Source organism: Trachypithecus francoisi, unplaced genomic scaffold, assembly GCF_009764315.1.
Source record: "Trachypithecus francoisi isolate TF-2019V2 unplaced genomic scaffold, Tfra_2.0 Lachesis_group10, whole genome shotgun sequence".
Classification (NCBI taxonomy): Eukaryota; Metazoa; Chordata; class Mammalia; order Primates; family Cercopithecidae; genus Trachypithecus; species Trachypithecus francoisi.
The window spans coordinates 20,969,703-20,995,726 of NW_022681455.1; the positions used below are offsets into that span (position 1 = coordinate 20,969,703).

Below are 26,024 nucleotides of genomic sequence, written 5' to 3' on the forward strand. Positions count from 1 at the left end.
CTAAGGAATCATTCCTATTGTCTGCACTTGGTTCACTTTGGAGCCATAAGGCTAGTTAAGCCCCTCTGGTGCTTATTTTATTTTTACTGTACTTCTCATCCATTACTCATTGTGCAAGCACCACAGTCACCATTTTCTAATTTCTGCAGGTACCACCTTTGACTTTTTTCCATCGTTTACTTTTCCCCCCATCATTTTCCCCCGTAGTTTCTTTTTTAAACTTTGTGTGTGTGTGTCATTGAATTTCTCTTTCTATAATGAACCAACTTTTTTTTTTTTTTATTATACTTTAAGTTCTAGGGTACATGTGCATGACGTTTATATCATGTATAACTCCCCAATGCAATCCCTCCCTCCTCCCCCCTCCCCATGATAGGCCCCAGTGTGTGATGTTCCCCTTCCCGAGTCCAAGTGATCTCATTGAATGAACCAACTTTTTAAACACCCTCAGCCTCTTCACAGAAGTCTGTATCTGTATCCTCATTTCTTCCCCTTAAAATCCACAAAACCTTCAAATTAATCTTTCACAGACCCTTGTTGCCCTTGTAAAGCAGATGGAAACACAGTAACAGGTTGCAGTGTAGGTTGGGAGGACTCTAGTCTCAGCTGCTCAGCTGCCCCAGTGCCCCTGACCTTGTCCCTCAGGGACCTCAGTGGGAGTCAGGGTGATGAAGTCATGCTTGAAGGGAAAACCACTTTTCCTGCATTACATTGATAGCCTTGGGTCTCTTGATAAGGGGGCATGATGACTGTCCCACAGCTACTTGCAGCTGTTCTTGCCACCTGCACATCTCTGTTCTTCCATTCTTCCCTTTTACATGAAAAGTTGGCTTCTAAAGCATGGTTCTTCCTTCTCGCTCTAAACTGTGAACTTTAGATCAGTGGCTATCTTTGTATCTTTATTTTTCCTTGTGTCTGGCATGTGATACATGAACAAATTGTAGAATGAAAACATGAAATGCTTGTGAACAAAAGTTCTCTGAAAAAGGGATTTGGAGGAAACAGATTTTATTCCAGTGAACAATTTGCAGCCTTTAGTGTAAAACAAAGGTGCCTTCTAGAGAATGAAGAGGCTTGAGTTTTGTAACAAAAGTTCCCACCCAGGTTTCCAATGAGGTCCATTCGTGCAAATGAAGGATTGAAACTTGCTTAGTTCAGATTGGCAAACACAGCTGAGTTCCGATTGTTGAATGCAATTGGGTTTTTGAATTGTGATATTCACAGAACCTGGAGATCTTGGGTGCTCATGCTGGCTCCAGCACTAACTACGGAAACTGTGGGAATTTAGGCCTCAATCATTGCATCTTCTTAAATCGTAATCTTCTCATCTGTGAAATAAGGGAATGATATTTTGTCATCTTTATGTATTTTTTATTACGCTATGAATGTTAAGATTTTGTACAGGCCAGGCACGGTGGCTCATGCCTGTAATCCCAGCACTTTGGGAGGTTGAGGTAGGTGGATCACTTGAGGTCAGGAATTCGAGACCAGGCTGGCCAACATGGTGAAGCCCCATCTCTACTAAAAATACAAAGATTAGCCGTGTGTGGTGGCCCACGCCTGTAGTGCCAGCTACTCAGGAGGCTGAGGCAGGAGAATCAATTGAACCTGGGAGACAGAGGTTGCAGTGAGCTGAGATCATGCCACCGCACTCCAACCTGGGCATCAGAGCAAGACTCTGTCTCAAAAAAAAAAAAAAAAAAGAAAAGGAAAAGAAAAAGATTTTACACAAATTGTTTCTTCCATTTGGTTTTGGGAAGACGAGGGAAAATCTTCTTTATGTTTTCTATATTACTCAAGTTAATGCTCTAGACAAGAGTACATATCTTTATTTAGAAATATGTTTCAAGAAAAAATGACCCGTTATATTAAATTTATATTCAGTTTTTATATTAGCATTTCAAGACTATCTGAAGACATGGAAATTAATACTATTTTAAATATTCTTAAGGTATTATTCTTATCACCATTCATATTTTGCAGGATGAAAGGTTTTAAAAATATGTCTGTGATGGGTACATTTTTAAAGGAACATTTTTAAAGGCTTTTATTAACCCGAACAAAGCTAACCAGACAAAAAGAACAAGCTATAAGAAGGGACTGTTGAGAACAAAAATACTCTGTGAATTTGCATTAAAACTTTGCTACTTTATTTGGTGACTTGTAAAGTATAGTGTTAATATTCCATGACGGCTATGATTTTGGCTTGGATTATAGTTCTGGTCTGCCTTAGAATTTTAAAGCCAAATATTAAGAAATAATGAAATTTTTTCCCCCCAAAGCCAGTGTAATTCCACATCATTGCCCAGGCTGGTCTCAAATGCCTTCCTGGACTCAAGCTATACACCTGCCTAGGCCTCCCAAAGAGCTGGGATTAAAGGGGCAATCTGCTGCACCTCTTCTCTTTTTTTTTTGAAATGGAGTCTCACTCTGTCACCCAAGATGAAGTGCAATGGTGCGATCTTGGCTCACTGCAACCTCTGTCTGCCTGGTTCGAGCAATTCCCTGCCTCAGCCTCCCGAGTGACTGGGATTACAGGTGCATGCCACCATGCCTGGCTAATTTTTTTGTACTTTTAGTAGAGACGGGTTTCATAATGTTGGCCAAACTGGTCTCAAACTCCTGATCTTAGGCAACCCACCCGCCTTGGCCTCCCAAAGTGCTGGGATTATAGGCGTGAACCACTGCACCCGGCCTTCCCTTTTTTTAAAAACTAATTTCAACTTTTATTTTAGATTCAGTGGGTGCATGTGCAGGTCTGTTACATGGGTGTTATCAGTTCATTCTCACACTGCAAATAAAGACATACCTGAAACTGGGTAATTTATAAAGAAAAGAGGTTTAATTGAGTTAGTTCTGCATGGCTGGGGAAGCCTCAGGAAACTATAATCATGACGGAAGGCACCTCTTTACAGGGGAGCAGGAGACAGAATGAGAGCTGAGCAAATGAGGAAGCCCCTTATAAACCATCAGACCTCATGAGAACTTATTATCATGAGAATAGCATGGGGGAAACGACCCCCATGATTCAGTTACCTCCCACCAGATTCCTCCCACGATATGTGGATATTATGGGAACTACAGTTCAAGATGAGATTTGGGTGGGGACACAGCCTAACCATATCAATGGCTATATTGTGTGAATTACTTAATCATGCACCTCAATTTTTCTTTTAACTTTTTGGTGTTCTTATTCCCTTAAAATAAGCCTTCACCTGTTTCATGTCATGAGAACATTATCCCTGAGTTGTTATATATTGGCTGTACTGTTTTCAAGTATTCTGCATAACTAATTACATAATGGTTATTACCCTGATTAAGTGCTATGTAAGTGCTAACCACAGATCTTATTGTCATAGTATGATTGGTTCTTTGTTTTCACACTATTATTTTTGATCGTATAGAAACGTTTGTACACCTCCATAAAACTGTAACGTTTTATATTCAATTAGATTCTCTCACACTTTGACACTGCTGCATCCACTGTCATCAGCTATCACTTTGAAATCTATCCTTATTTATTCTCATTCAGCCAACTTGCATTTCAGAGATTTGATGGGCATTGCTAGAATCTCAGATTCAGTGTGTCCTATTTATTACCTTCTATCCCAATACTCAGTCAGCTGTGACAACCAGTGGAACAACGGTTTCTTTGTTATTGTTTTTTTTTTTTTTCTCTCCCTCTCTGTTTTCTTAAGCTGTGGATTAGCAAACTATGGCCTGCTGCCTGTTTTTGTAAATAAAGTTTTATTAATATTAGATGCCCATTTATGTAAGTATTGTCTATGGCTGCTTTTGCACTAAGGTGGCAGAGTTAAGAAGTTGCAACAGAGATCTTATGACTGGCAAAGCTAAAAGTATTTACTTTCGGACCCTTTTTAGAAAAGTTTGCTGATCCCGCTAGGTGTGGTGACTCACGCCTGTAATCCCAACACTTTGGGAAGCTGACGCGGGCCGATCATGACGTCAGGAGATCGAGACCATCCTGGCTAACACAGTGAAACGCCGTCTCTATTAAAAATACAAAAAATTAGCTGGCGTGGTGGCGGGTGCCTGTAATCCCAGCTACTCGGGAGGCTGAGGCAGGAGAATGGTGTAAACCCAGGAGGTGGAGCTTGCAGTGAGCTGAGATCAGGCCACTGCACTCCAGCCTGGACAACAGAGTGAAACTCTGTTTCAAAAAATAAATAAATAAATAAGAAAAGTTTGCTGACCCCTACTTTAGACTAAAACTTGGGCATTACCTTTGATTCCTCCTTTGGTATTTTTCAAGTATATTCTAGCAAGAAAATTAATCTCCGTTTCTTTAATCATCATCATCTTTTAAAAAATCTTCCACATGCATTCTGGTTCTCTGATCCTTTTGCCTAGGGTATTAAATTAATTTCCTCACCTCCTGGCTTCTTTTCCCCTTCTATCTAGGGCAAACAGAAAGTGAATGTCAATGTCAAATCTATTGACATTTTACACTCTGTCACCAATGTTATGTTCTCAAAGTTCCACTCTGCCACCAAAACTTAAGAGATTTCCATATGGCCCACGAAATTAGAGACTCTCTAGTCTCTTAAGATTCTTTTTACAATATAAGCCACTCATTCTCCCATATACAGAAATTATTTCTATTAATATAATGAAATGCTTTCCTCCTCCTTGTCTTTGTTCATGCTGTAACAACTGCCCTTAGCTTTCTCTGCCTCTATCTCCATTTTTCCTACTCCTGTCTTGCCAATAAAATCCTCCTAGATTTCTTCGTGAAGCTTTTTCCTGTGTTTTCCTTTCTGCATATTCTTTTCCTCTTCGTGGTATGTTAGCTATCCATCTCTCTGTCACCAAGGGTACCTTACTCGATGCTGTGTTTTTTATGTTCTTTTATATTTCAAATATTGTAAACTATAAGCTCGTTGAGTGCAAGACACTTGTCTTCTTCATTACCGTGTTCTCTTAAACACTCAGTGTAATAATGTCTTAGAGATACTTAATAAGTAATTGAATAGCATTATAGGAAGTAAGCTTTTTAAATTTGGATTTAATTATTAGTCATCTCAACATCTCTCTTGGATGTTTGGCAGCGATTCTATGTGTTATAATGAAAGTTCTTAAAGCAACTTGATGTTAACTTCTTTGTATACATGGCTAATGAAAATGGAAAGTTTTTTTTGTTTGATAAGGTATTTCACATTTAATACAAGAAAAGTATTTATGTGCAATGATGTGCTTGGTACTGATAAAAAGTAAAACAAGGTGCAAAGCCAGACAATAATTCTCTTGGATGTGTTATGCAATCTACCAAAGTCAGATTTGTTTTTATTTCGTTAACAAGCTTTTTCAGGATTCCAAGAAGAAAAATTATATCAAAGTGTTCTAAGAAGCTATTGAAATGAAGTGCAGGTGCTGTTAAAATAGTATTTTGTACTCTATTCATTTATTTAATCATTCTCTCTGTACTTCCCAGAAAATTTTGATGTGGCTGTTTATCACAAAGAGCCCAATTTTTTGTTGGCATCTAGTTTTGAATTTGTACTCTTGAAAAAGTTGACAAAGACAAAAAGGTGTGCCAGGCTTAGAGACCTTTCACTTTATAATAGTAGAGTTTAATGTCACACCTACCAAAACTGGGCTGCTAATACCCTTACCTTTCTCAGTTGGTTTCAGAAACCTAGAGGTTGCTTGTAGTGGTGGGAGGAGCGACCCAATTTGGTACATAATACTCAGTGCCCAAAGACTCAGCAATAAAGGTGAACAAAGCATCAAAACACACTCCAAAACCCATACACATGCAAAAGAATTAAAGACTTGAAAATTTAATTTTAAGATGGGCAAAGGATTTGAGTAGTTTCTAGGAAAGGATATAAGTTCTGCTTTGTTCACTACTGTCTTCTAGCACAAAATAAATGTTGGCTATGTATACACATACCCGAATGAATAATGTCACATCAAACATATTGCTAGAACTCTCTTGAGTAAAGAAAGGCTTTAAAAAAGCCATATATGTATAGTTTTGAACCAGCATTTCTACTTCTTAGTTTTTTTTTTTTTTTGAGACACGGTCTTGCTGTGTTGCCCAGGCCACAGTACGGTGGTGCTATCATCATCAGTGGTGTTCACCACAACCTTGAACTCCTGGGGCTTCAGTGCTCCTCCTGGCTCAGCCTCCAGAGTAGCTGGGACTACAGACGTGCCCCACCATGCATCGCTAATTTGTTCATTTTTAGTAGAGACATGGTCTCACAATGGTGCCCAGGTTGGTTTCAAACTCCTGGGCTCAAGTGATCCTTCCGCCTTGGCCTCCCAAAGTGCTGGGATTACAGACGTGAACCACTCCACCCAGTTACTTAGAATTTATACTAAGGAAATAATTACACAACTGAGTGTGGATTTCACGTCTAGGTTTCTGTAATCCAGAAATACTTTCTCAAACATTCAAATATGTTTGTATGTACAAAGGACCAGCTTGTTTTCCCATATATGCTTGCATATGTGAGGGATAGTCTGGTGTCTGGACGTAAGCATATGCAATCAACTGTAGCATGACTCTAGGGAGCAGGACTGAGGAGATGTGCGAATTACTAGCACATAGGACATTATGCCTTTTAGTTACTCTTCTCTGTTTCAGTTTCTTTCAGTATATTTTACTTTTATGTTGGTCAAAAGACTAGGAAATAGTCTATTAAGTTTTAGGCATATTTTCATTAACATTTAATATAAGTAACCTACTTGAAGATTTAGCTTGCCTGTCTGGAAAATGCAGTTTTCAAGAGTGGTTCATATCCTTGGGAATAAAATAAAAAATAATGAATTTTTTTGTTTTGTAATGAGACGGTAATGAATGGCATTATCAGGTTGGACTGCTGTTGTGTTCTTTAATGCTATGATAAATAGACATATTGTACAGAAGTTTTATTATGTGGTCTTTAACCAGTTGTAAGAAAATCCTGTTTCATGTGAGATAGGCCTATTATTATTTGGAGAACTAATATGCACTAACAACAGTTTCTAAGAGTATCCCCATGAGCAAAGGAATTCACACTGTTTTCTCTTCAATGTTTTAGGAAAGCTCAAGAGGAGAACAAGAAAATCGTACTAGCTGGATGCGTTCCTCAAGCCCAGCCTCGCCAGGACTACCTTAAGGGACTGAGTATCATTGGGGTAAGCTTGTACCTGATGCAAAAAGAGAAAATCTTATATTATTAACACCTATAATAGCTTCACATTTTATTTTCTATTTGTAGGTTATTTATAAGCTGTGTTACACTTATGGCTGTCCTAAACATATTTTCCTTATTGTCCCTGAAACTGTCATTTCTGTGTAACTTTTTCACCTTACCATAAAAACATGTGTTAGTTTCTCTCATTAAGAAAGAGCAACACAATAAAAAGCCATAGTGTGGAATTTACATCCTTTAGTAACCCGGTCTTTGGCTATCTATTACCATCGCTTTCCAGGTCATTACAGTTTTTCCACCTCACTCAGCTACTTGCTTTTCACCCCTGAGTACATCAATGCCTTTTTTCAAATGCCCCACCTCCCTTATACCTACCACCATAAGTCTCAGCTCCAACATGATGACCTTCTGTAAAGCTTTCTCTTCCTACTTTGTGTAGTCCTCCATAATTCTTTTCTCTAGTTTCTCTTTGCTTACTGTGCAGTTACCTGTCATATAATTCTTTGAATAAAGCCCACCTGTCTATTTAAATTGTTAGCCTTGTGAGAATAGTTTTTCAATCTTTTTTAAAAACTCTCACCATGTTTCTCTAGCCTTTCCCGTGATACCTCGCACATACTAGGCACTCAATAAGTGTTTGTTGATTGCCTGAAAAAAATCTTCACATTGTATTTCTGTTGTTGACGTACTTTTTTGCGGGGAGGCAGTCAGCTCTGTGAAGTAAGGAGGTTACTGTCTTCTCTCTCTCTTGTTCTTTGTAGCCAATTACTTTTTGCAAAATGCCCTCAAGTAGCTGATATTCAGTCAATATTGGTTGATCAAATGATGGTGCTTTTTCCTTCCCAACATTCTACTGAAGCTGTAGGTGATAAACTTAGCAATGTTGTTTGTTTAAAAAGGCTACGTTAATTTTAAAAAAGTGTGAAAACATCATATGCTCATAGAAGAAGTTTGCATGATTAATTGGCATCTGCTTTGAACTTTATAATAGATTTTTCCTTATTTGATACACTACTGACAGGTTCTTGTATCATGTTCTCAGTGTAATGAACTTGTTTTCTGCTGTGAAGTCCTTACCCCGCTAGCAAATTTAATAATCTTCGAACAAACATTCTCACTTTCAACAAACAGAACTTGAATGTTTGGTAACTTTAGTTTGTTTTCACCATTTGTCTGTTTACATTTTGATTTCTCTTGGTTTAAGGAATGAAATGAATATGGGAGTCCCGAGTTCTCTTTTCATGTCAGACTAACTTTCTCTGTAAACATAATCCTGCTATGGTAGGGAAATAGGAAACTAGTTGGAAGTCTTTTTTAGAGATGGAATGTGGTAAAAGCTTGGAGTTGATCTTAGATTTCATCTCAAGGAATAAAGTTAGGGAACAACAGACTTTCTTTAATGTGGCAAAAGCCTCTTCTCTGCATACATTATGGCAACATTTTTTAAAACTCCATTGTGTGCAGGGAAAAGTGTATGTTAGGATGTGCAGGAGATTCTCCAGATACAGTGTAAGGGAGGACACTCAGGGCTATTAATGTGAGTTTATTTGCCAAAGTCACAGCTTTGTGTCAGTCCAATTTTCAGGGCCGACACAAAGCTGTGACACTGGCAGATGAACATTTTGTTTCTATTTAATCGGCACCTTTGTTGTTCTGTGGTTAACATTCTTTTTCTTTAAACTTCTATTTTAAGTTCAGGGTTACATGCACAGGTTTGTTATATAGGTTAAACACGTGACTGTTGTACAGATTATTTTGTCACCCAGGTACTAAGCCTTGTACTCATTAGTTATTTTTCCCGATCCTCTCCCTCTTCCCACTCACTACCCTCCAACAGCCCCCAGTGTGTGGTGTTACCCCCGATGTGTCCATGCGTTCTCATCGTATAGCTCCCACTTAAAAGTGAGAAAGTATGGTATTTGGTTTTCTGCTCCTGCGTTAGTTTGCTAAGGATAATGGCCTGCAGCTCCATCCATAGTCCTACAAAAGACATGCTATCGTTTTTTTTTTTTTTTTTTAAATGGCTGCATAGTATTCCATAGTGTATATTATGTACCACATTTTCTTTATCTGATGTGTCATTGCAGGTTGATTCCATGTCTTTGCTATTGTGAATAGTGCTGCAGTGAACATTTGCATGCATTTGTTTTTATGGTAGAATGATTTATATTACTCTGGGTATATACCCAGTAATGAGATTGCTGAGTCACATGGTAGTTTTGCTTTTAGCTCTCTGAGGAGTTGCCACATTGCTTTCCATAATGGTAGAACTAATTTACACTCCCACCAAAAGTGTGTCAGTGTTCCCTTTTCTCTGTAGTCTTGCCAACATCTGTTATTTTTTGACATTTTGATAATAGCCATTCTTACTGGCATGAGGTAGTATCTCACTGAGGTTTTGATTTTCATTTCTCTAACAATCAGTGACATTGAGCTTTTTTTTCATAGCCGCATGTACGTCGTCTTTTGAAAAGTGTCTGTTCATGTCCTTTGCCCACTTTTTAATAGGGCTGCTTGTTTTTCTCTTGTAAATTTGTTTACGTTCCTTATAGATGCTGGATATTAGACGTTTGTCAGATGCATGGTTTGCAAACCTTTTCTGCCATTCTGTAGGTTGTTTGTTTACTCTGTTGAGAGTTTCTTTTGCTGTTTTGTTCTGTCACATAGTCCCATTTTGTTACCACTAGTAGTCTTTAGGTTTATTTTATTTTGTTCATTTACAATTGGAGAAATAAGAACACATTTTGAAAAGTGAATAGAAATAAAATCTATATTTCTCTCACCATAATGCAATTATAATTTTGCTTACCTCCTTCAGACTTAACCTTTGCATCGTTTACTTAATTGTAATCTCAAAACTATTTTGTATTCTTATTTCTCTAGATTATTTCATGAGCTTTGTAACCATTTTAAGTCTGGCATTAGTGTTCTATTGAAGGATGTAACATAATTTACCTAACTATTTCTTAATTATTGGATTTAAGAATTTTCTAGTTTTTAGGAAATATACATAATACATTAATGCTCTCACTGGTCTTTTAATTTTTAATTTAAAATTAATATATTTGAAAAAGTTTCTGAAAGTGGGATCACACTATCATTAACATTTCAGAGGTGTAATTTAATTATATCTTTACCAGCTTTAAGTATTATTGAAGTATAAGATTATTATTTGTTAATATCATTTTTGGAGCATTTTTTTCTGTGGCAGGTATGTGACATTTTATTTATCATCACTGACTTTTTACATGTGAAAATTATGTCCACATAAATGAAAATTTTGAAAACAAATTACAAATTAGGAAACAAAATTATCTAAATTTTATCTTTAGAGAGACCTACTTTTGAATAGAATTGTTCTATAGAATTGCTATAAAACGAGAAACCTACTGAAATACAGTGAGTTACAGTGAAATAAAGAAATGAATTATATTTTATACGAAGAGAAAACAATTCTGAAGTGCAAAAAGAATAGATGTTTAAATTCAGTGACTTGGGAAACGATTTTTAGCAGGAAGCTTAGAATTGTATTGTGTGATTGAGTGAAGAATGTTATTCCTTTACAAATTTTCTATGATGGGAGGATGTTAATAGAGTTGGAAGGAAGAACAACTGTAACTGCATTCTCTGCTTTTACCTTCTGCTAGCCTTTATCTGTGTCACCTTACAGTACAGGAAGAATGTGTCAATTTTATTGACCCAGGTGAGTAAAATCAAAAGCTTCCATGAGTGGGGGATCATTGGGTGAGCAAGCTACTTATTGCATATCTGAGTTAAAGGATTTTTATTGTTCTTACCCATGTTTGAAAGTGCTCGTAGAATAGGCATTTAAGAAGATATTAATAAAGAGAGAAATGACTACCATCATAACATTCTAATTTCCATCAATATCAGCCTGTAGGAATGGGGCATTTATTTTAGTAAGCAGAGTAAGGCTGTGTGGTGAGAATACATGGTAAGCAGTTATTTGACCTCTGGGCCTTTTATTATCACCTGTCCCACTCTCCCCTGAAATCACCTAGTTGTGATTAATGTTATGCATGTGATGGTGCGTGGAAAGAAAATAACAAAACATCGAAACCAGAAATAAAGCTTATCATCCTCTGGGTCCAGATGCACTGGCTTTGGTGGTCGTAACCTCTATAATTCTCCCATCTTGGGGCAAAAATCTGTGCACAAACCTGTCTAATTTCTTCACAATGGAAGAGAAGAAAGAACAGATTTGAAAACATAAATGTCTTGAATAAAAAGTTTTAGCCAAAACCTTTTTCTTAGCATGAAGTGAAGTTTAAATTTTATATCTAGATGATGTATATTCATTGGTGACCAGTACAGAATCAAGATCTTTTTATCTTTTTTCAGGATCTTGAAACATTTCACCTTACAGTTAAAAATTCCTTTTCTCTTTTAACAAATAGTTATGGTTAATCATCTATCTTAGAGTTTTCATGCAAGGCCATTTTTATTACTACTATTTGTTTATGTCGTTTATGTTAGCTGTTGATAGTTTCATATCTTGTGAATATACCTGTTTGAATGCTTCTGTTTTTCTTTTAGGCTACTTTGTTGGCAGAAAGTTTCTTTTAGATTAACCAGAAAATAGGATGTTCTCTTAACATTTGCAGTAAAAAAAGAGTAGTAGACTTTAGGCATCAGAAAGCCTGGCTTCAAATCCTAGACCTGCCATAACATTATTTCTTTGGTTCACCAGGTACTATGTGCTTGGTGTACTGTTCTAAGCACAGTACTATGCAGGAGCTGGGAATGCAGCGGTATATAAAATTGTCCCAGATCCCTGTCCTCACTGAGCTTACATTCTGGTTCTTAGGGAGAGACGTCTGGTTTGAGTCCAGAACTTCTCCAACTTCCTAGAGAATCTAGTCAGATGGGTCCCTAGACCATAGTGAGATCAATTAGTTGGGAATTTCTCTTTAAGGCTCAGATGGAAATACGCTTTGTGTCTGCTGGTTGTGAGTTGTGTTAGGGAGAGGTGAGTGAAACGATATTTATTTGCTGAGTTCTTCTTCCTAAGGTAGTATTATTTATCTGTTATTACAGTATCCATTATTAACAGGAACAGCATTTATTAGGAAATTAGGCTCTCACTCTATTACTAGAAAGTGTGTTTATGAAATTGTGTGCTTTGTGTAGTTTTTCTGTGTTAATAGCAAGGACCACATTTGAAGTTTGTTTTGGTGTTAATTCATTGGACTGATCATTATAACTAATTATAGCTCTAGAGATTCTAAATAAACTGCAAATTAATAGATAGGCTGTAAAATGTTAAAACATGGCATTCACAATGGAATATAAAATTTGATATTGAAAATTTGTAAATGACAAGGCTTCCTCATGTGCCAGCCGTGAGCCTTGCAGGCAGGTGAACATTTTCTTTGGAGAGCTGAACAGAAATGTGGTTTAACACAGGTGTCCACTTATCTCAGGGACTATTACTAGGTTGATTTGCAGTGGTTAAACATCTTTTCAGGCAGGCTGCTGTAATCTTGAAAAGTGAAACAGGATTGACTTTTGACTATTTCAAATGCGAGCACTTTAATTTTGAAAATTATGTGTACAGTTAAAGCTGCATTTGAAAAGCTACATTTGAGAATATTTCTATCGTATACCACATTGCAAAAGGTAAACAAATTCACAAAGTGGAGCAGTGTCACAGCAACAGTGGGATCGGTAATGAGGGCAAGGCTTGAGGAACTCTCTACTTCTCCTGTTTGCCTCTACTTGGAACGTTTCTTCTTGCCATGTTCTATTTTTTGACCTTCCGTTGTCTAAAAGGCAGTATTGTGAGAGAATGACATGTAAATTTCAACACCCATTTATGTTTTTCCCTTCCTTGACCTGTTGGTTTCACTTTTTTTGGCGTCATCTATCTCACCTGTATTCATACATGTTTCACCTATTGAATGATTAAAGTGTAGTATATCATAGATTTGGGAACTAGATTGCATGGGTTCATATCCCTGCTGCACTATTTCTTAGCTGTGTGACCTTGTACAAGTTATTTAACCTCTGTGTACCTCAGTTTCTTCTACCGTTAAGTAGTGATAATAACAGAACCTGACTCTGAGTTTTTTAAGGGTTAAATCAATTAATGTGGCTGGGCGCAGTGGCTCACGCCTGTAATTCCAGCACTTTGGGAGGCTGAGGGGGGTGGATCACTTGAGGTCAGGAGTTTGAGACCAGCCTGGCCAACATGGTAAAACCGTGTTTCTACTTTCAAAGAAAAAAAAAAAAATCAATTAATACATGTAACTGTGCTTAGCATGGAACCTGGACCATAGTGCTCTGTATTTGCTATTTTTTAAAAAATTAACTAATTTACTTAATAGTAGAATCGACATTGAGCACAACTGTGTGCCTGGAACTAAACCATTTGCTGGAGATACTGAGCTGAATACAACATATATTCTCCCTAAAGACTATGACATCTGATGAGAAGTGCAAATCCTTGTGATTAATCTGCATAGGGAGAAGGGCTATGGGCACACACAGGATGCAGCCATGCTTTACATAGGCCTCTGATATTAAGTAGTGGCTTAATGAGTGGAGAAAGGAAAAAGGACTTTCAATTAGAAACAACAGTATAAGAGTAGGCATCTGTATGTGAGATGCCTGGAGGGGAAAAGGAAAAGGAGTGAGTGGAGTGGGGAGTGTTAAGAAGTGTAGTGTGGAGAGTTGTGCAGATGAGTGATGAGTACAATAGTGAGGGTGGAGAGAAGGAAGGGGGTTGCACTCAGTGAACCACAGGACAGGGTGAAACACTGTGTTGGGGCAGCGGGGGAAGACAGCATGAACAGGTGAAGGCGAGAAGCAGTATAATGTACTGGTTGTCTCTTCATGCCCTTTGTTCATTATCTGTCCTTTATTTTCTTGTATGTTCATGATATCAGTCTTTTCTTATTTTAGGTCACATTTATTGAGGTATAGTTAACAGTTAAATTCACTTTTGATGAATTTGGACAGTCACCACATAATTTCTATTGTGCTTAAAAGTTATCTTGTGCCTCTTGTATTCAAATATGCCTACTCTTCCCATGCCCCCAGTCCTTGGCAACCATTGATGCGATCTCTGTTCGTATAGTTTTGTCTTTTTGAGAATGTCATATAAATGAATATATTACTTGTGTCTTTTTTCTTTTCCTTAGCATAGTGCCTTCAGTATTCATCTATGTTGTTTCAGTTATCAGTAGTTGCTACTTTTTAGTGCTTAGAATTATTTCACTGTGCTAGTGGACCACAGTTCGTCTCTTCACCAGTTGATGGATATGTGTGTTCTTTTCAGCTAAAGGCTATTATGAAAAGCTTCTGTAAACATTCATCCACAGGTCTTTGTGTAGATACATATATTTATTTTTCTGGGGTAAATAAATACCTGGGATTGCCAGGTCATATGGTAAGCATCTCTTTTGCCTTTTAAGAAGCTGCCAGTGTTTTCCAAAGTGGCTATTCCATTTTGCATTTCTATCATCAGTCCCGGCTGCTTCACATCTTCATCGGTACTTAGTATTGTCAATTTTTTAAAAACAATTCTACTAGGTGTGTTAGTGATGTCTCATTGTAGTTTTAATTTGCTTTTCTCTGTTGACTAATGATGTTGAGCATATTTTCATGTGCTTCTTTGCCATCTATATATCTTTGGTAAGGTATTCAAATCATTTACCATCTTTCCTCCTGTTTTTGTGATCTTGAGTTAGGAAACTACTTCTTAGGACACAAAAAACACAACCCAGGAAAGAAAAGAAATTGATAAAATTTACTTCATCACGATAAACACTTTCACTCCTCAAAAGATACTGTTAAGAAAATGAAAAGAAAAATGCCATGACTGAGAAAAATATTTGCAATATATACATCTCCTACAGGACCTATGTCCAGGAGATATAATGACTCCAACTCAGTAGTAAGAAATCAGCCTGTTTTAACATGGGGAAAATATTTGTCCGTCTTTTTTTTTCTTTCTTAATTTTTAAAATTTATTTTAAAGAGAGATGAAATCTCACTTTGTTGCCCAGGCTGGTCTCAAACTCTTGGGCTCAGATCCTCCTGGCTTGGCCTCCCAGAATGCTGAGATTATAGGCAATCATTAAAAAAAAAAATCACCCTGGCCGGGCGCGGTGGCTCAAGCCTGTAATCCCAGCACTTTGGGAGGCCGAGACGGGCGGATCACGAGGTCAGGAGATCGAGACCATCCTGGCTAATACGGTGAAACCCCGTCTCTACTAAAAAATACAAAAAACTAGCCGGCGACGAGGCGGGCGCCTGTAGTCCCAGCTACTCGGGAGGCTGAGACAGGAGAATGGCGTGAACCCGGGAGTGGAGCTTGCAGTGAGCTGAGATCCGGCCACTGCACTCCAGCCTGGGCGACAGAGTGAGACTCCGTCTCAAAAAAAAAAAAAAAAAAAAATCACCCTCTCATATTCAACCATTATATATCTTTTATATATATTTTTAAAAATAAATTTTGTTGTACATATTTGCAGTTTGTAACATGATGTTTGGGACACATATATAGTGAAGCAGATTTATATGTCAGTCATTTCAGAGTTACTATTTTTGTGTCAAGAGCAGCCAAAATCTACTTATTAAGCACAATCCCTAACCCATTTCTGGCTCTCCCTCCCTTGCTTCTGGTAACCACTGTTTTTAAAATTATTTCTGTGTATTTGAGCTTTTTTTTTTTTTTTTAAAGGATCCCACACATATGTAAGATCATGCATTATGTTTCTTTCTGTGTTTGGCTTATTTCACTTAGCGTAATGTCCTCCATGTCTTTCCATGTTGTTGGAAGTGGCAGGATTTCCTCCTTTTTAAAGGCTGAATAATATTCCATTGTATATATACACTACAAGGCACTTAGGTTATTTTCAATCTGGGTGTTGCGAATAATGCTGCAATGAATACTGGAGTACAAATATCTTTATGAGGTAGGGATTTCAACTCCTTTCAGTATATACACAGAAGAGGGATTGCTGGCTCATATTTGCCATTTTTTATTGTGTTTCAAAATTTTGATCTAGTTAGAAACACGGAGTTTTGGAGGGTGGGTGGGTAATTTGTAATGTGGTTTCAACACTTGAAAGCTATGTTCTCCAAGGGAACATGTCTGATAAAGTATCTAATGTTTTCTCTCTTTCTCTCACCTGTTTTTAAAATACGTAAAGGATTTATCCAACTGTCAATCCATTTGCATGTTACTGTGGTGGACACTTACTGATAGGCTCTATAGAGCCAGAGATTTTATTATTATTTTACATATTTATATATACTGTACATTTACCTTCTCTGCCTAGTACAGTGTCTGGCTCAATAAATATTTTTTGAGTGACTATTAAATTATAAGATATGGATTTAACTTTAATTTTTCATATTGTTCCTAGTTATTTGAGCAGCATTTGTTCAAACATTTTTCCTTTATCCTTTTAGGATGCTAACTCTATAATATGTTTATGTGTTCCTTCCTCTCCCCTCGCCTTCCTTTCTTTCTCTTCTCCTTCCTGCCTTTCCCCTCTCCTCGCCTTTCTTTCCTTCCTTCTCTTTCTTTCAAGGCAAGGTCTTACTCTGTCCCTGAGAATGGAGTGTGATGGTGCACTCATAGCTTATTGTAACCTTGACCTTCTGGGCTCAAGTGATCCTCCCACCTCAGCCTCCCAGGTAGCTGAAACTATAACCACATGCCACCATGCTGGGCTCACTTTTAAATTTTTTGTAGAGACAGGGTTTTGCCGTGTTGCCTAGACTTGTCTTGAACTCCTTGGCTCAAGGGATCCTCCTGACTCAGCCTCTCAAAGTGCTGCGATTACAGGCATGAACCACTGTGCCCAGCCCATGTTTATTTCTTAATTAGTATATTAGTTTTCTTTGCTGCTCTAACAGAGTATCACAAATGTAGTTTATTTTTATTTATCTTTATTTTCTTTTTTTAATTGAATAGGGACAGGTTCTCCCTATGTTGCCCTCCGCCCACTCTGCCCACAGGTGGAAAAGGTTCTCAGGTTCTTTTGACATTCATGTGGTTACATTGGGACCACCTGGATAATCCATGTTACTCTTATCTCAGGTCCCTAATCTTGATCACATCCAGAAAGTTGTGTTTGCCATGTAAAGTAACATATTCACAGGTTCAAGGATTAGGACTTGGATGTCTTTGGGAGATCATTATTCTGCCTATTATGTATAATAGGAGTTATCTTTTGGCTTCCCTGGGCTGCACTGGAAGAAGAAGAATTGTCTGAGGCCACACCTAGCATATACTAACACTAACAATAGCTGATGAGCTAAAAAAAAAAAATCTAATAATGTTTTAAGAAAGTTTACGAGTTTGTGTTGGGCCACATTCAAAGCCGTCCTGGGCGACATGGGGCCCAGAGGCCGTGGGTTGGACAAGCTTGATGTATAAAATTGTTTATTAATTGGTATTTTACATCTCTAATGTGTATTTGTTTTAGTTATAATATTACTCTGTGTTTCACTTTAGTATCACTTTTTAAATTATCTTTTAATTTGTAGTATGTTCTGTTACTTCATAGGAGTATTCTGATGTCCCAAACACTGTTTCTATGTGTGATTGAGCTTAGCCTGTTGAATTTTGTTTTTATTGCTGAAGGGGTTTTTTGCCTCCTTTATCCCTCACCCCTACAGAAAGTTTAATAGGTATTTTAGTTGCGTTTAGGAGAAAGAGAGGTTCCTGGTACCGATTCTCATTTTACTGGCACCCTTTTAGCCTGGCCTCATCTTTCAATTAGTAATTTTTATCTCTAACTCAGTATTAGTCACTCACTGGTACCATTCAGGTGAAATATGCCTTCAGTAGTATGAGGAATGTGCTGTCACATAACTTTCGTTGAAAGGACTACTTCTACCTTTGGGGAAGAATCTTTTGAATGAAGAGATTAAAGATGAAAATATACTGGGAGATGAGTATTAAAGTTAAATCCCACATAACATCAAATGCTCTTTTGTGTTACACAGCAAACTTGCTCACGGGCTTGTGAGTTCAAGAAAAGTCTTCTCAGCGTTGAAACACATTAAGCTAGCTTAGTGACTGCTGTCAGCTTCCCCACATGTAAGGGATTTGGAAATTGGGCCCTTCCCCATTACTATGTAAGGTAGGGACTTGGCTTAATAGAGAAGTTAATATTGTACTTTGACTTGTCAGATGCTGATTATTCAGTCAAACTTCGTTATGGTAAAGGGGAAACACCTGAATATACATTTGATGGAGAAGACTATATATATAGTTCTTAGTGGAGATGGAAAGAAGGGCATTTCTTTCCTTTTTTATTGTATATATTTAAGGTGTACAATGTTTTTATGTATACATAGTGAAATGATTACTAGAGTCAAACAATATAACTTATCCATCTCCTTCTGTAGTTACTTTTTATGTTTGTGTGTAGTAAGAGCACCTAATATCTACTCTTAGTAGATTTTCAGTATACAATATTAACTATAGCCCTGATGATGTAATTAGATCTCTAGAGTTATCCTACATAACTACAATTTTGTACCCTTTGATCTACTTCACATTTTCTCCCCTTCCCCACCCCGGCAATTCCCACACTACTCTCTGTTTCTCTGTATTTGACTTGTTTTAAGTAAAGATTTTATGCACAATTGAAATCATGCGGTATTTTTTCCCTGTGTCTGGCTTAGTTTACTTAGCGTAATGTCCTCCAGGTTCATCAGTGTTGTCACAAATGACTGGATGTCCTTTTAAAAATGTTGAATAATATTCCATTACTTAAATATACCACAGTTATTTTATTCATTCATCCATTGATGGATACTTAGGTTGTTTTCATGTCTTGGTTATTGTGTATAATGCTGCATTGGACTTGAGAGCACAGCTCTCTCTACAGAGTGCTGATTTCATTTCTTTTGGATATGTAAGAATTGCTGGATCATAGGGTAGTTCTATTTTTAAGTCTTTGAGGCATCTTTATACTGTTTTCCATAGTGGTTGTACCAGTTTACTTTCCAACCAACAGTGCATAAGGGTTCTGTCTTCTCTGGTTCCTTGCTGACACTGGTTATTTATTGTCTCTTTGGCATGGCCATCCTCAATGAGGTGATAGCTCATTGTGGTTTTGATTTGTCTTTCCCTAATGATTAGTGATGTTGAGCAGCTTTTTATATCCATTTTCATTGGCCATTTGTATGTTTCCTTTGGAAAAATGTCTATTCAGACATTTTTAAATAATGTCTTTGCTCATTTTTAAATAAGGTTATTTAATTTTTTGCCATTGAGTTGTATGAATTCCTTATATATTTTGCATGTGAATCCCTTATCAGGTATATGGTTTGCAAATATTTTCTCCCAATCCGTAGGCTGCCTTTTCATTCAGTTGATGGCTTCCCTTGCTATGCAGAAGCATTTTAGCCTGATGTAGTCCTATTTGTTTATTTTTGCTTTTTGTTTCCTGAGCTTTTGGTGTGATATCCAAAAAATCAGTGCCAAGGCCAGTGTCAAAGATCTTTTTCCCTATGTTTAAGGAGGGAGAGTTTCCTCCCAGGAATTTTGCAGTGTCAGGTCTTACATTTAGGCCTATAATCTGTTTGAAGCTGATTTTTGTGTGTGGTATAGTATACAGATTCAAAGCAGTTTCTATCAAAATTCCAATGACATTATTTGCAAATATAGAAAAACAGTTCTAAAATTTGTATGGAACCACAGGACACTCTGAATAGCCAAAACAGTCTTGAAAAAGAAAAAGTTGGAGACATCACACTTTCTGATTTAAAATTACAGTATAAAAAGTTATTGTGGCTAGTTATTTGGCTACTCTGAATAGCCAAAACAGTCTTGAAAAAGAAAAAGTTGGAGACATCACACTTTCTGATTTAAAATTACAGTATAAAAAGTTATTGTGGCTAGCAGTGATTTGTGCCTATAATTGCAGCAACTCCAGAGGCTGAAATGAGAGGATCTCTTGAGGCTGAGAATTTGAGGTCAACCTGGGCAACATACTGAAACCTTGTCTCTAAAATAACAACAACAACAACAACAACAACAACAACAACAATTAGCCTGGCATGATGGCATACTCTTGTAGTTCCAGCTACTTGGGAGACTGAGGCAGGAGGGTTGCTTGAGCCGAGGAGTTCCAGTCTGTGGTGAGTTGTTGTGATTGTGACACAGCACTCCAGCTCCAGCTTGGGAAAGAGAGCAAGACTCTGTTTCTTTGGGGAAAAAAAAAAAACTATAGTAATCAAAACAGTATGGCACTGGCATAAAAACAGACACATAGACTAATGGGAACAGAACAGAGAGCCTGGAGATAAATCCAAGCATACCAAGCATATGCACTCAACTAATTTTCAACAAGCCCACCAAGAAGACACCCTGGGGAAAGGATAGTATCTTTATGGTGCTGGGAAAACTGGAGAGCCACATGCAAAAGAATGAAACTAGACCCTGATATCACTTTTTCCTTTTATAGATGAGTGGAGTTTTCAGGTAGTTTTAAAGTTTTGGTTGTGATGTTTTTTGATTGGAATGAAAATGACATTGTCTTTTTATTTATTTATGTACAATCAAAATTAAGACAGCTAATAAGAAAGTACTTTGCATGTATGTTTTTATATCTATATCTATAATGTATTAACTTCTTTTACTCCTGAAAAGATTTGAGGCATCTTGGGATAAAAATCAAGAGATAGTAAAACCCCAGCCAGATTCATGCAGGCTTAATAAGAGTCATACCAACTAATAGAGAAATATGGACAAAGAGCAGTTTTTCACATTTTTAATATAATTAACCTGAGCAATGTTGTTAATATTATTCTATTAACCCTCCAATGGCTTTCGTTTGCAAATAGAATAAAATCTAAACCACATAGCATAAACTGCAAGGTCTCACATACTCTTTCTACCATCATTATGTGACGTCATCTCTTACCACTGTGTCCCTAATTGCTGGTCTTCTTTTGACCACACAACCCATTTATGTTATTTCAGCCTCTCAGTCCTTGTACTTACCCTTCTGCCAGAGGTTCGCATTGATGCCTCTGTCAGTGGTTCAGGTCCAAGGATTAATGCTACCTATTCAGTAAGTTTAACTGGACCACTGTAGAAAAATTTTGCTGTCTGCCTCCTACCACTAATCTCACTCAGATTTTCTTTCTCTTTTCCTTTTTTTTTTTTTTTTTTTAATATGGAGTCTCGCTGTGTTACCCAGGGTGGGTTCAAACTCCTAGGCTCAAACAATCTTCCCGCCTCAGTCTCCCAAAGTGTTATGATTACAGGCATGAACCACCACACCTGGCTCCAGATTTTAATTTCTTCATAGTGTCCGTCATTATAGCAAATGAAGGTTTTCCATTATTTGCATGTTTCTTTCCCCTAATTAGAATATAAGGTCCATGAAGCAGGGATGTTGTATTTTTTGTTTGTTTGAGACAGGGTTTCACCCTGTCACTCAGGCTGGAGTGCAATGATGTGATCACGTCACACTGCAGCCTTGACTTCTTGGGCACATGTGATCCTCCCAACTCAGCCTCCTGAGTAGCTGGGACTACAGGCACATGCCACCACACATGGCTAATTTTTCATTTTTGTAAAGATGGTGTCTGTAGTTTTCCAGGCTGGTCTCAAACTCCTGAGCTCAAGTGATTCTCCAGCCTTGCCCTCCCAAAGTAGGGACGTTGTATTTTTCACTATTATGTCCCCAGCTACTAGAACTTTGTAGTTCATGGTTAGTGTTTAACAAATATTTTTTAAATGAATGTATTTATACCAATGGTGATTTGTGGGGGAAAGTTTGGGGAAAATAGTTGTTGTCTGAGTCTCTTGAAAGTTCAGGTTCAGTTGAATGGCATTTTATGATCATTTAATAATCACCTCCATGTGCATAGGAAAAGGGAGATTCATCAAGTGGACCACCTATCTGCCATTTCTGGACAAGATCTACTAGGAATCATTGGCAAAACTCTAGCTTGATATCCTTGTGCCTCAATTCTCTCAGTCTCAGAAATAACAGTACTATCGGCCAGGCGTGGTGGCTTACACCTGTAATCCTAGCACTTTGGGAGGCTGAGGTGGGCGGATCACTTAAGTTAGGAGTTCGAGATCAGCCTGGCCAACATGGTGAAACCCCATCTCTACTAAAAATACAAAAATTAGCTTGGTGTGGTGGCGTGCGCCTGTAATCCCAGCTACTTGCGAGGCTGGGGCAGGAGAATCGCTTGAACCCAGGGAGTGGAGGTTGCAGTGAGCCGAGATTACACCACTGCACTCTAGCCTGAGCAACAGAGAGAGACTCTGTCTCAAAAAACAAAAAAACAAAAAAAAAAGAAAGAAAAGAAAAGAAAAAATAACAGTACTATCTCCTCCTGCCTAGTAGTATTTGAGGATTAAGTGTGATAATGCACTTGAAGTGTCAGTGTAGAGCATGAAACAGAGTAATTGTTCAAGAAATGTTAGCTGTCACGGTGTTATTCCTAGTCATTAACTTATCTAGCTGCTGGTTTTTCAGGAAAAAAATACTTCAAGTGCATACTAAAGCAGAGCCTTCCATTGCAGAGTAATATCAGCTTGTTCTCTGACAGCTTCAAATGAGTGGACTTTTTCTTTTTTTTTTAAGCCTAGTTGGCAAAATTGTGTTTGAGATGTATGTTCGTTTCCTAAGGCTGTCATAACAAATTACTGTAAACTGGGTAGCTCCCTTAGCCATTCCCTAAAGCTGCACTTTTCAGTGTGGCTGCAGTAGCCACATTTGACTATTTAAATATGAATTAAGTTCCTCAGTAACAGTAGCCACATTTCAAGTCTGTAATAACCACATGTGGCTAGTGACTATCATAGTGGATGGCACAGCATATAAACATTTCCATCACTGCAGAAGGTCCTGTGGACAGCACTGCTCTGAGTGATTAGGATACTTTAGAATAGCATTTTTATTTGCTTTGCATGCCATTGTATAGGCTTGTTTCTTCAATACATGTCTAGTTATAAATTTGGAATAGCTGATAATAGCTGAATAAAATATTTTTGTGGATTTCTTTTTTTTTTTTGAGACGGAGTCTTGCTCTGTCACCCAGGCTGGAGTGCAGTGGCCAGATCTCAGCTCACTGCAAGCTCCGCCTCCCGGGTTCACGCCATTCTCCTGCCTCAGCCTCCCGAGTAGCTGGGACTACAGGCGCCGCCACCTCGCCCGGCTAGTTATTTTTTTTTTTTGTACTTTTAGTAGAGACGGGGTTTCACCGTGTTAGCCAGGATGGTCTCGATCGCCTGACCTCGTGATCCGCCCGTCTCGGCCTCCCAAAGTGCTGGGATTACAGGCTTGAGACACTGCGCCCGGCCGGATTTCTTTTTAAAGTTCTGCAGTAGAATGACTCATTAATGTTATTTATGAATTGTTTATGCACCAACTCCTTTCTTCACTGTTGAGAACATATGGAGTCAGTAATAGAACATACTGCATGTCTTTTTTGTGTGTATATTTATAACTAAGTGCCCGAAGGACACAAGATACTGTTTTATTTATTTTATTTGAATTACATGCTAGAGAATAAGCTCTTGTGTATTCAGGGCCTCAATTTATAGTATTAATTAATAACAACTTTCCTTTTCTCCCAGAATGAGTTCAATATATTCTTCATTACTGTATGTGAATTCTGAGTTTGTTTTCTTGCTCTCAATTATTTTTTCTTCTTTCTGTGCCTCCCACCCTTCATTTTTTTTCCTACTGACTTCTCCCTCTTCCACGTAACTTCCCCTCCCCTGACTCTTCTCTCCCTTTCCTCTTGGTCTCCCCTTTTTTCCCTTTTCCCCGCTGCTTCCTCCATTGTCTTCCTTACTGGAAACCAAAATGGACATAATATTTTCTTTAAATCATTTAATAAACTTCTCTTCTGTTTGTAATCAAGTACTTAAATTTGTATTTTTTATTTTTTATTTTACAGTTTTGGCAGACCTTTCTTTTTAAGGTCCTGGGGTTCCCACACACCATCCAGTGATTTAAATTATCATGTGTTGGCGATATCCCACTTCCTGCCTTAAAAGCAAATGTAATCAGTACTATTTTAAGTTGGAGGATATATTTTCAGCTATATACATTCAAGCAAATTCTATGTGATCATCATAGTCGCCATCTTCATCAGGGCCATCTTTGTTTCTTCTAGGTGCATGCACACATGTACACACACACAAAAGCACGCTCTCTTAGACTTTTCATTTTGGCATAATATCACTCAGAAATGTTGTAAAAATATAGAGTTCCTATATGCTCTTTACCCAGATTCCCCAAATATTAACATTTTAACACATTTTCTCATTCTCTTTATGTGTACACATTTTCCCCCCATCCCGATCCTTGTGAAACTGAGTTGCAAACATGATGCCCTTTACTTCTAAATGCCCGTATATTTCAAAAGCTAGGACACACTCTTAAATCACTATAGTACAATGATCAGTATTAATACAATACTATAAGCTAGTGTATTAGCTTTATTCAGTTATTGCCAATTGTTTCAATATTGTCCTTTATAGGAAGTGAAAAATCTCAGATTCATAGTAGCATTCAGGTCAGGTCTCTTCAGTCTCCTTTAATCTGTAACATTTCATCGGGTTTTCCTTGACTTTCATGGCCTTTACGTTAGAACCTTTGACCACTCTCAACTTTTTTTTTCTTTTTGGTAATAACAACTTTACTGAGATATAATTCATACACCATGCAATTCACCCATTTAAAGTGTACAATTCAGTGCATTTTAGTTTATTCATAGAATTGTATGACCATTGCCACCATCAATTTAGAACATTTTCATCATTTCAAAAAAAAAAAAAACCCCCGGCCGGGCGCGGTGGCTGAAGCCTGTAATCCCAGCACTTTGGGAGGCCGAGACGGGCGGATCGCGAGGTCAGGAGATCGAGACCATCCTGGCTAACACGGTGAAACCCCGTCTCTACTAAAAAATACAAAACACTAGCCGGGTGAGGTGGCGGGCGCCTGTAGTTCCAGCTGCTTGGGAGGCTGAGGCAGGAGAATGGCGTAAACCTGGGGGACGGAGCTTGCAGTGAGCTGAGATCCAGCCACTGCACTCCAGCCTGGGCGACACAGCGAGACTCTGTCTCCAAAAAAAAAAAAAAAAAAAACCAGGTACTTCTTAGCACTGCCTTTCTTTCTTTTTTTTTTTTGAGGCGGAGTCTCGCTCTGTCGCCGGGACTGGAGTGCAGTGGCCGGATCTCAGCTCACTGCAAGCTCCGCTTCCCGGGTTCACGCCATTCTCCTGCCTCAGCCTCCCGAGTAGCTGGGACTACAGGCGCCCGCCACCTCGCCCGGCTAGTTTTTTTGTATTTTTAGTAGAGACGGGGTTTCACCATGTTAGCCAGGATGGTCTCGATCTCCTGACCTCGCGATCCGCCCGTCTCGGCCTCCCAAAGTGCTGGGATTACAGGCTTGAGCCACCGCGCCCGGCCTGCACTGCCTTTCATTCTCCCTCTGCCCATCCAAAGACAATCACTAACCGACATTATCTCTGTAGATTTTCTTATTTTGGACATTTCCTATTGTGACCTTTCTGTCTGGTTTGTTTCACTTTGCATTTATAGCATGTAACCATACTTCATTCCCTTTTATGGATTAGCAATATGGTCAGGCACTGCATAACAACTTTAATCAACGATGTATTGTATATAAGTCAGTGGTCTCTTTAGATTATAATACAGTATTTTTACTGTACCTTTTATATGTTTAGATTCTTACCATTGTGTAGCAGCTGCCTGCAGTATTCAGTACAGTAGCAGGCTGTACAGGTTTGTAGCCTAGGAGCAGTAGGCTGTACCATATAGCCTAGCTGAGTAGCAGACTGTACCGTCTGTGTTTGTGTAAGTACGGTCTGAAG

At 38.1% G+C, this 26,024-nt stretch overlaps 1 protein-coding gene across 3 annotated transcripts in view; it reads left to right on the forward strand.

Moving 5' to 3' along the window:
- Positions 1-26,024, forward strand: part of CDKAL1 (CDK5 regulatory subunit associated protein 1 like 1) — a 723,350-nt gene that overhangs the window by 203,966 nt on the left and 493,360 nt on the right. For all 3 annotated transcript variants that reach the window (XM_033216358.1, XM_033216361.1, XM_033216360.1), the window contains one exon: positions 7,050-7,146. In XM_033216358.1, the coding sequence (XP_033072249.1) occupies positions 7,050-7,146 (97 nt within the window). The remainder of the gene's footprint in view (positions 1-7,049; positions 7,147-26,024) is intronic.